At 29.4% G+C, this 12716-nt stretch overlaps 1 protein-coding gene and 1 non-coding gene across 9 annotated transcripts in view; one reads left to right on the top strand and one right to left on the bottom strand.

The window, feature by feature from the left end:
* Positions 1 to 12716, top strand: part of LOC114131383 (RNA-binding protein Musashi homolog Rbp6) — a 368433-nt gene that overhangs the window by 260797 nt on the left and 94920 nt on the right. For all 8 annotated transcript variants that reach the window (XM_050198728.1, XM_050198726.1, XM_050198727.1 and 5 more), the window contains one exon: positions 1940 to 2032. In XM_050198728.1, the coding sequence (XP_050054685.1) occupies positions 1940 to 2032 (93 nt within the window). The remainder of the gene's footprint in view (positions 1 to 1939; positions 2033 to 12716) is intronic.
* Trnar-ucg (transfer RNA arginine (anticodon UCG)) lies at positions 7815 to 7887 on the bottom strand. Its single transcript has one exon. It is a non-coding gene; the product is annotated as a tRNA-Arg (tRNA).

Raw genomic sequence — 12716 nt, 5'->3', positions numbered from 1 at the left:
TACATGCGTGCCGATTAATTATTATTATTATTATTATCGTTATTCCATACTCGAACAAAATATTATATCCGCTTATATTATAATATGATACAATGCACTCTGATCTAATGTTCTACAGGGTGTCTATTGTATTATAATAATAACAATTTAAAATCTGTAATTGTTTATTGTTTTTATTGTTTTCTATATGTCTTTTTTATTTTTATATATTTTTACTTACGCAGATGTGCAGTAACGCATATTATACATGTATAATTAGGATCAATATTCTTATAATATCGTGTAATATTTTATATTATACTATTATTTTGTAACTACATAATATAATTCTATTAAGTGGTATGCTACGTTTGTAAAAATTACATTTGCAGATTTGAAATTTAAACATTGTATTGTAAATTATGTTATTTTATTATTGTGTATGTAATGTATGTAATGTACATATTACATACTAACATACTACACAGTTTATAATAATATTTATAAATATACGGATATATAGGCATAGTGAGTGTCGTTATTTTGAAATACTGACGGACGTGCGTTTTAAATGCCGTAGATTTATTTATGACCGTGTCCCTCTCGGGTGGCTCAATGAAATATTTAAACGGAATCGTATTTCGGAGAAATGATTTAAAAACCCTCGAGAGCTAATGAATATTATATTATAATAAAGTTGGCCAAAATCTCGTTGCTTTTTTTTAGTTTTTTTTTTCGCGTTATTGATATTATTATATTATTATACCTACTTGGTCGAGAGGTTCGGGTTAGATTACATTTTTGAAATATAAACGATTGTCCCCGTTAAAACCCACTTTATGAAGAGATAAACACATGGCCGATTGGTGCTGGTGTGATTTTCAATGCTGTCAAAACTATATATATTTATACCTACCCTTTACGGTGGCAATTATGACACATATTTGTTTATCGCTTTGGAAATAAAATATCAGTCGATAAAATAAAATATTTTTTTCTTATGTGCCTGCTTTAACGTGCGTGTATAATTTTGTATAAAGTTATTTTTATAATAGTTTATATATTCCTTCGTTTCAAATGATTTTTTAAAAACTTTTTACAGTCTATTTAATTTTAGAATAACTTCAATTAGATAATAATTTTTCACTTATAAAAGCGTAGGCATGAATAACGAATTGGTTAAGTATTGATTTATTTTTCTCTTGATAAAACATAATTCGAACACAATATTTATTTTTATATCATACAATATTAAAATATTTCAATGATTTTCTATTTTATTCGACTTAACGTAATAAATAGGTACCTAATGAGTGTTTAATATCGTAAATCGTTAAACGCATCTATGTGAGATAAAAAAAAATAATTCATCAACGAAACAACGTTAATACGAATTCCTTTTTTATTATATTTTTCACAAAATTAAGGAATGGATGATTATTATGAAATAACTTAATTTATACCAAGTATTAACAGTGTATTATACCCTTGGGCCACTTATAATTTGTTTTGTACACAATAACGTGTATTATATATTGCGAGTTCAGTCCTCAAGTTTGGATTCAATATATCCAATATGGAATTCTGTTTAAGTTTAGTTTTAGATTAATATGTTTGTAGTGTATTTATAGTATTATATTTTTAGTGGTTTTTTCACTAAGTTTAACAATTGACTCATATCTAACCTAACCTCTATTATGACTTTTTTTTATCCCATAAAAAATGTATGTACCTTTATATTGTTTTTAAAAAAAGATACTACAAATGATATATGTGCTTAATTATGTTATGTTTGGGAGAATAATATTTAGCATTTTAATGTAGGGACAATACCTATTAAAAGTTGTTATAATACGAAAAAAATAAATATCTAAAAAAAGTGTATTGTAATTTCATAATTTTCCCTATTATAAAATTCTTATGTATAAAATCGTATTCATTATCATAAAATAATTTTCAGATGGTGACTCGAACGAAAAAAATCTTTGTCGGTGGTTTGTCGGCGCCAACAACGTTAGAAGATGTCAAAAACTACTTTGAACAATTTGGACCGGTAAGTTTATTAGTTAGCTTATTTGATGGATAGATAAAAAAAATGGTCAACGTTTAAAAATGTTCGCCTAACTTAATGGATTTAGATTATATATATTGATATTTAGTAGTAATATTTTTACTTAGGCCTAAACATTATACTACAGTAAGAAAAAAATCCCCGTTTATTATTACTTACACACGGGTCATTAACTGTACCCTATACGACTTTATTTAAAAAATAAAAAGTACGATGTCAATGTTAATCGTCACGATATTATACATGGTTTTGGTAGTTGTTCTCAGTTCGATTATTCGATATTTCTATAGTTCATAGGTAAAAATATAACTACAAATATATTATGTGTTACATGTACAAACTTTTCAGTGACCATTTATCACACATTCGATTAATGTTAAAATAAAAAGTGGTAGCCAAATTCGTGCAGGTACATAAAAACCCCGTTACATATGTTATGCAAGGCGAAAACATTAAAGGCCGCGCAGTTATTTGATTCGGTTGTGTTCCCCAAAAAAAGGTCAGAGACTAGAGAGAACTTTTTCTCAAAGTTATAATATATAATATATTATATACGTGTGCATATATATAATGTAATGCATGTGTAGGCATATAGGTAGTACGCATATCATATATATATATATATATATATATATATATATATATATATATATATTTAATAATAATATATGGTTGGGTTAACCTACCTACAACCCGAATGACGACGCCACCAAATCCCAACGATAGCGATAATCATATAATATTATATAAAATTAATAACTGTGATATATTATGCAAATCCATACGCATTGTATATACCCACGGATAATATTATATACTTGAATTTTTGGGGTGCAAAAAACATGCATGGTATACCTACAATAATATTATATAACGTTATTATACTATAATATTACAATACGCTGCCGTTGTGGAGCGTTTTCATGGAAAAAAACGAAATCCACTGCAGATGACGATGACGATTTAATATATAATATAATACTTCGATGATATTACCTATCGTAGGCGGGCGAGAAAATACAATAATAATAATTCCTGGAAACGAAAATACAGACCTGGATACTTTCTGGCGCGTGTGTTTAATATACTCCATATTATACCTCTATCTAGTATAATATTAAAATATCATAATAATATATTTTGCATTAGTCACGTCACTGTGGACCGAGTAAGCATCATTTTCAAACCTCGGGAACTTGAATTAGTTAAATGTATTTATTTAATCTTCAAATCAAATAACAAATCACATGAAATAAATATTTATAAATTCTAAATACTACCTACTGTACTGAGAATATAGATTGTTATATAATGATTTACATTTTTGCTATCGACCTTTTTTTTCTAAAAAAACATAACTCTACCCTGCTTTTACGGATCTATAAACTAAATATGCCAACCCTTCATTGAAAATTCCTAAGCCCACTTCTACGTGCATACACCTATCTGTATGTGCTGCGGTACTTACCCATATACTTACATCACGGCATAAAAATAACTTGTACACACTTACAGAATATATACGTGTTTGTGCGCGGTGTATTCGAGCACCTGGAACGCATTACAGAACAGTTTTCTCGGTCTTGTCCCGCACTAACCGTTTTTTATTGCCGTTCAGGTTTTTGGACATGCCACCGCCGCGGCCGAGAGGAAGATAATCCGCGTCGGCGGCGGCATCCCTCGGAGGAATTGCCCGTCGGAGTCGTAAAATAGGTCGGTCGAACTGCTGCAGGAGAGGGGGATTGGACGACGGCGGGGCGGGCATGGAGGAGTAGTAACACGAAGGCGCAGGGGGGAATATTATATATATATATATATATGCACTATAGACGTGTACTGTATGTATATAAAATATACTATACATTGAGAGTGAAAGAGAGAGAGATACATAAGCTCAACGAGAAACTGTTATAAATCGATTATTATGTGGCGTCAGCTGAATGAAAGTGGCAAGAAAGATAGATATACATATTATATATATATATATATATATATATATATATATATATATATATATATATATATATACATGTATATATATATATGTGCAGTACAAAAGTGTAGGTGTATTATATAGTGGAAGAAGAGCAAAAATCCCGGACGGTAATTTCTATGCACTGGGGAAATTACGGACGGAGAAAAATTATTTAAAATGACTTTTGCCGCGCTTTTTCTCTAGCTGTTTGTACTATTATATATTATATACGTATACTCTCTCATAATATATCGTATGGTCTATTGTAATACATTTTTGAAAAAAAAATCCCTCAATGTTTTTCAAAGCTTACGTGAGTTCATTTTCCAAAACGACCGTTCTACAAATTCGAAACGTGCAATGTATCACCAGGAATTTCTTTTGAGACGCGAGGGTAACGACGGTCGCAATAACAATATGTTTTATATTACGATCGATGCATGATTTTCTGACAATATCATCGGGAATTTAATTTTTTTTTTCTTCATAATTCATTACACGATTAATTACATATTTTGCAAATTTAAAAATTAACTATTTGTAGAAATTTATTTGTTATTTTAATCGATTTTTTTCATAAAATGGTAACGATTTTGAAGGGTGAAATGGTTACAAACGTTGATTCCGTTATCCAAGTCATGGCATTATATCCGGTCTCTAAGGTACCTCCTATGTTCGTTGCGTGATCTAATCTCAATTTACACAGAAATCACCCCTTTCAATTTCGATGTCAAGTTTTGTCAAATGCTTGGAAACCCACGATTTTATTGCAGTAAATTGGCATGTAATTTAATTTCACTCGCACGAACGACCTAATTAGCCCAGCACCATTGCAACACCAATTCTACAAAACGTCCATATTTTTAAATAAAATAAAATCTACAAACGTTAATTAACACGTTGTAGTTATACTTGTAGAAGCTCGATTAAAAAAAAAAAAAACAACTACTTATTTTTATTTATTTATTTTAAAATTTTTATTAGGAATTTAATCTACAACTTACCAAAGCTGGTGACTCAAATCGTATGTGATATATATACATTGTTCTATCGTTCTCGACAAGCTCATTAGTGTACTATATACATATAGGTGCTAATCAAAATGCGGTATATGTTTTATACTCGTAGTATAGTTAAATATAAATTTATGTCATGTAACAATGATACATAGTATCGTGTATAAATGATTTATGTGTAGACAGTAAGTGATTAGCTGTGTAGGTAATATTTAATAGGTATGTAATTCGATGATCTTTTAATTGATCTTTCTATGATACTACATTTCACAATATTATAATATAATATACTATGTGCATATTATTAGAAGCTTTTATAGTATAGTTTTAAATAATAATAATATTATTTTAAAAATCATCGCTTCATGGAGATAGCCAAATAGGTGACCGTATACACTCGCATTTTATTAATATATAATTCAAAAATTTTAAGTAGTACCTATGTTCAATTTACTAGGTACTTAGTTATTTTGCTTATATCGCACTTTTCTTATACAACACACGGCCTAAATACTATTATTCTTATATTTTTTTCGAATGGAAAGTGCATAATACACCTAAATATTATATACGATTACGTAATAACATGTGCATGGAGTTTCAAGAGAATAGTTTAATATTAAATTGTATGCAATGTAATTTATTTATTAAAAAAAAAAACGGAAACCTGTGAAAACGGAATATTTTTTTTGGTCCCAATGGAATCCGTCTTAGATGAACTTTAAACATGTTTTTTTTATTATTGTATAGTTTTGATAATATAACTGTTAGCCAGTATAATAATATACACCATATATCATATTGTACATACCTAATAATAATAAAAATAGGCAATAACAACGTTGTACTAGAAATCTATGATTTAAACATTATCAGGTCGTTTTCTTAGAAGAAATAACTTCAATATTATTTACATGAAATTGCTTCGCAATAGGTACATTTTTCAATAATAATTTCAGCATTCATCATCCGTATCTGAAAATTGCGTCCCTATGTATATATATCTACCTATACGTATTACATACATCATATAATATTATAATATATATTTATATATATATATATATAAATGAATATGTGAGTCGTTCAACTGTAGTGACATAATATTATTATAGGTAAACGATATAATAATATTATGCGCTGCAACAGCAGTTTTATCATATTATAATATTATAATATAATTTACAAGAGACAATATGACGTGCAGTGCAGCGGTGCAGTTTTAGTTATTATTATTATAGGACGTAGGTATCCACTTCTGCTGCAGTCGTAGACGTCACAGTATGATGCATATAGCATATAATATTATAATATTATGACGGTACGACTGCATCTGCAGCACTCGTAAACGGGTGCAGAAAGCGGGTGGGTTCCCCGCAATGCCTACACGCTGAGCAGCAGTTAATTGAAAAGTTTTCGCTCGCTGGTCATCGTCGTCGTATACATTATATATACTATACGATATTATACATGTATAATGTATATATTTATGTACATATATAATAATATATAAGCGTGTGTATAAGTGTAGGATTGAGCGCGCGCGTTACCGAGGACTAAATAATTATCTGTCGGTCGGACGGACCGCGTTTCTCGACCGTCACTCGTGATACCACTGCAATGTGGTGGACTGTGAGGGTTGTTCGGCGAAATCTCCGGGGGCGGACGGGTCCCGACTCCGGGGACTATACGACTATACGGAGCTCACTCGGAACGGTTTATGTAGTTTCATTTGTCACGTCCGGAAATCGGCGAGCGACGGGCCTCGAAAAGTTTCGTACGGTACCTATGTATATATTATATAATATGTGTCCGTTCGTCCGGCCCACCCGATTCAGAAAATCATATTGTACAGCCTACAGTGAAGTTCTGTGTATAATACGATGATTATGTTGCATAAAATAATTTAATATTTCGTACTACTCACTTCTGCTTTTGCTTCGTGTATCGTTCTTATTATCACTCATTAGACCACGAATTTCCCCGTTCGGGAAATTTATACGCGTACAGCCCAGTTACAAAATACTCGAGTATTTTATCGTATACGATGTTTTTGCATTCCCTGTATAGGTACTACAGCGCATTATTATGTAATAATAACAGTGAGTTATTATGCATAATATTATTGTACTTATTGTAATTCTCGGGAATATCCTGTTAAAACGGTCTGTTTCTCTCTCGTGAATTCAATCTTTACATTACCGCGCATCTCTATTCGTCATCTTAATGTCGTTATCCGCAGCTCAAGAAAAATAAGCCCAGTACTGTAACCTTCAATTGAAATCTGCCATATCGTACAACAGTTAAATCCGTCTTATTTTTCCTTAAACTGAAAATATCATAATGCAAATTTGAATTCCATGTTCATTCAACATTTTGCCAAACAAAAAAATCAATCCACCATTATCCAACTTAAAATATTTTAAATGGTGTGTTTGAAAAACAAGTCATCTTGTCTATGACAATATTTTTACAAAACCTATCAAAATCATTGTTTCTGATGAATTCAATTGTTTCACAAAGCGTTCAAAACCGTTTCGTTTACTACAGTCATTATCATTTCGATATTAATATGTGAGCTTATAATAATATTACGGCGGACGTCTATTTTTAGGTACGATGTTATTGTCGTCCCCGCCGTCGTGCGTCGTATGTGGGGGCAGGAGTGGCGGTGGTAACTATGGTCGCGCTGAACGTCATTCATATTATTTATAAATAAATTATAACATAATAATTAATATTATCGATAAAATCTAGGAAAAATTCTAGTATGAGTCCCTGGTGGGGGTCGAACCCACGACCCCTGGATCCGAAGTCCAGTACGCTTTCCACTGCGCCACAGGGACTTCTGTCGATATTAATTATTGATTTTATATTTAAAATTTATGATATTAAAATAATAACATCGCATGAAATTAAAAGTTGTAGTTTCGTTGATTATTAAATCATCCGTTATTCCGTTTATGATGGCTATTGATTAGAGTAAACATCACCATAATATGACTATGTAATACTAGATTAAAGATCCGAGGATATTGCATTCTACATATTAATTAGTATTTAGTAATTATATTAATTTAATGTTCTTTATTGTGTAGATATCCGATTATTAATAAATTGATTTTTTTTTTGTATAATATTAATTATTTACACCGTAAATAAAAAGTAAGAACAGGTTTATTTCAATAGTTCATAGTTGTATAGCATTTAGTGGAGTATGCAAATTATTTAATTATAAATGGTACAATATAATATCTCTTGAGAACGTTTTTTCTTTTCAAATCTAAATGGGTGTGGGTTAAATACTAACCAAAATCCGTATAAATTTGTCATGTTAGAATAGAAAAAACTTGGTTGAAGGCTAATTTTATTTTATTCTTTTGTCCATTATTAACTATAGATTAAAATTTAATTTAATCAAATGAAATATGGTTCATAATTTTACTCCACTACTGGTAATTCTTAATAAGTTTTATTATTTAACGATGAATGTAATTTAATTAATTGTTACTACTTCAAATTTCTAAAATTTTAATAGCATAATAAAATTGGACTTTATTTTGGAATAATTATCAACTTAATTTCCAGCAAGTCCCGCTTGGCCCGTTGGTATATAATTTAAATATATAATTTTTTTACTATCAGTGGTACTAATAAAATATTATTGTATTTTATTATCAGCAAATAAAAAATGAAAATAGTTACATTTTATCTTAATGAATAGTAGTGGTATACTTAATTATTTTTAATTGTTTAATCGATTTCGTTCATACGTTATTATTAATTACCTAAACCTTTCGAAAAATTAAAATACAATTCCTAAAACCTATTCCTTCTCCAAAAAACTCAATCTAATATTTTCTATCTACCTAGTATCATGTGCATGTTGTATACGTAAACTTATATTAGGTAACATAGCAACACCCTCCTGAATTAAATATGCAGGTCCTCATCATAAAACTGTTAGTAATAAGATTTGATTTTAGGATACATTTTTAGTTTACTCTGAAAAATAGTGTAGCCCTATAATATAGGTATATAAACTTATAATTATATTGTGTACTTAAAATAAATTATACTTCAGTATTTTTTTCTATTTTAAACTAAGCATTAGGAACAGTTACGCTTTTAAAATTTATTAAACCGTAAAATTAAATTAATAATTAAACCTACTCTTTATAATATTCTAAGATAAAATGTATCGGCGTATATATTATATAAATTAATACAAAGGTTATAAATTCTTTTTGTCCATTTGTATAATCAAAATAATAGTATCACTACTATAATGGTATACTATGGTCAATGGTATTTTAATAAAATCAAACATTTATATTTTATTACTCCTTACCTAGATCGCGCCACAATTTTTATATCGTTATTAATGTTAGATGTAATAATATTATATTATTTTAATGTATGCACGTAGATCACAGTCATCGGAATGATAACATTTTCGTTTTTAATTTAAGAATTACGTATTAATAAGTATATAGTGCGTTGTAATATATTCTATATAAATTATTTAAGTTACATGTTTGTACTAGGTATGTCAAACATGAGGAATTTTAATTGAACGATTTATATCACGTAATATTTTACATAGGTATATAACAAAGATACACCGTATAATAATAATAATAAAACAGAAATGAGATTATTAATATACAATATTATTATTACAATTATTTGAAATTGTTGTAAAAGTTTTCGCATGTTAAATTAATTCATTAAAACTAGATATGTATTTTACATGTTAAGGGAACGTAATTCTATTATGTAAATAACTGCTATTTTAAGTGTTTTGAAAATGTGCGTTTTAAATGGAAATTGTTTATGTTTGAATGGTAATTCTAAACTTCCATTAAATTAATGTATAATTTAATTTAATTTGTCGGAGTATAACGTTAAATGAATCCAATTGCTAAAATCGTAAACAATCGTGAGCATTTTGGCATCTTTAAAAATAATTATGAACTCAGTAGATATTATATAATACCTACAGTTTTCTTCAATATATAATATTATTGAGTGAATAATGTATAAAAGTATAAAATATAAATGGATGCAAACCAGGTTAAGTTATATTATATTCACTATAGCACGATACAGTTTATAATAGAGTCTGATATAAAATGTTCTTAAGTCTGTAAAATAGTTATACACTTTAAAGTGTTAAAATTTAAATTGTCTGTCGGGATAGTATACTGGTGTAAGCACCTGTAATTGTAAATTGTAAACTTGAGAACTTGTTTTCCTATCTTCCAATAGAAGTACCTAGAAAAAACAACAATTTATTTCAGCATCTTCGTATTATCATATAATATTTCCGAGATACCTATTTGTCGTAAGTTTAAACTTCAAACCATTTACCCACGGTTAAATTACTAAAATGTAGTAATTGTATTAGTTCGTTAATCTTCACGCGGATGACTGTAATAGTCTAGACTCTAGATCGTAGATCACAATATTATTAAAAACCGAAAACAGCGGCAAATATTTTTTACATTGTGCATTATAATATTATTGTGCTTGTATTTAAACGGTTCATATTATTATGTACGCCACCCGCTTCGTTTATAAAATCTGCATTTTATATGATGATCATCGTTGTAATAACTGTATCGTTTTATTTTATTATTATTATCATATTATTTTCTGACACCTCATCGCCAGCCGCTTTGCAGAAAAGTATAATAATATAATACTCATATATAATATATAGGTATTTGGGTATTATAATAAATCAACGTGAATGCCAACTATAAGGGTGGAGACGGCTATTATAGGTTAGTATCATCTATACACGAAAATTTCTCTCATCGCATCATAAACGACTTTTGAGAAGAATGTTTAAGAGATTCACAAAACAGCATCACGAATACCTTTCCATCACGTCGGTGTCTGTGATGTATACAGATCGCTGTGTATAATAATAGTATACGCGCGCTGAGCCTGGGTATTTTCGTTATATAAATGTGTGAAAAATGCTTCCACGCGTTCGGGGTAGACCATAAATCATATAATGTATATACGCTAATATATATATATATATATATATACACCTACCCGTTTTTGAGTACTTTGGCGTGCCTTCAGATGAGGAGGTGTGAGCTAAAGCGACGACTACTAATACCTCGAAGAAATCGTGCAAACAACTCGAGAATTTCGAAGATATATATTTATGGTTTCAAAAATCGTTTTTTTTTTTTATATACATACCTATCGCTAAATCATATAGTTTTTATTTACTTTTCGTCGCTGCTTAGATATTTCTGATTCTCTAGATAAAAAAAAACATGACGTTATTTTAATGCTGCTCCTGCGTTCTAAACTTTTACTGTTTTATTATCAACGGAAATATTATTGCGTCATGTTAAATGTTATTAATACAATTATTGTAGTAATAATTATCTGATTATTCAATATCATGTTATTATATTATGATACAAAATATTTACATTTTTTTTTTGTCTATACATTATACACTTGGAACTACTCTTTTCTGTGGTATATAATACCTTTGCATACACCGTTAGTCGCTCGCTAGCAGAGTCATCGATTTCTGGGTGGCGCGTGCGGCAACCGTTATTTTTCAACGCGCGAAACCAACACTTTTAAAGTTTTTACCGGAACGAGGCGATAACCGGACACTCAGGTGAGTTATGGCGTTTAACCGTTACCACGTGTAAAGTTACAAATAGCCAGAGCACCCTATTGCGCGCATATACACACACATAAACACATTTGTGTGTTCGACCCTTATACAGCACACACACCGTACTTTCTCTTGGCGCACATAAAACCGGAAACGAGAATATATTTTCCTGTTTAATCCTCGCACACGACGTGTACCCACAACATATATAATATACTATCTACTGCTGCTGTCTGTATATACAGGCAACTGTAGGTGCAAAAGGGGTAGTTGTAAACGAATAGCATACTCGGAACCTCAAGCTACGTAATCTTATATAATAATACGTGTACCTATATTATATATAGTAGGTTAGGTATACAGAGCGAACCACAACCATTCTGTTACTGAGTATAACGCCTATAAGCGGTAAAACGATACAGAATAGGGTATGTAATGTGTGAGTTATATAATAATACGAATAAGTGGAATCGTATAGGTATAATATTGCAGCGCAGACATACATATTTGTATACCTATTTATTTATTTACGTTCACATCAGCTGCCGCCTCCCTATCCAATTGTGTAATGTATAAATCAATTAAAGAATATTAAATAAATATATTATAATACAATTGTAGCCAACAGCGGTATTACATAGTTGAATTGGTTGAAATATATTGTAGTATAGATATATATATTATTTTGTCGTAAAAAAATATTATTTTGTTTATTTAATTTTAACATTGGGCATTCTTATCTTTGTATAGCAATTTCTATAGCCCGATAGGTATTTTTTTTCGAAATATATAGGTATACATAAATAAGTTTGTAACAAAAAGATAATATTTATAAAGAGACATTTTTGTATTATAAATTATAGAGATACAATATTTAACGTAAAAAAATTGTATATAAATAAAAGTAAAATATATACTTTTTTATTCTGTAGATAATATTAATAATTTAATCCACAAGTACTGAAATTATTACTATTTTTTTTTTTTTAATACAGTTGAGTCTTACTGTTTTCTGCG

The sequence above is a fragment of the Aphis gossypii genome, chromosome 1 (assembly GCF_020184175.1).
Source record: "Aphis gossypii isolate Hap1 chromosome 1, ASM2018417v2, whole genome shotgun sequence".
Lineage (NCBI taxonomy): Eukaryota > Metazoa > Arthropoda > Insecta > Hemiptera > Aphididae > Aphis > Aphis gossypii.
The sequence above is the reverse complement of the archived record's forward strand: the minus strand, read 5'-3'. Positions and strand labels throughout refer to the sequence as shown.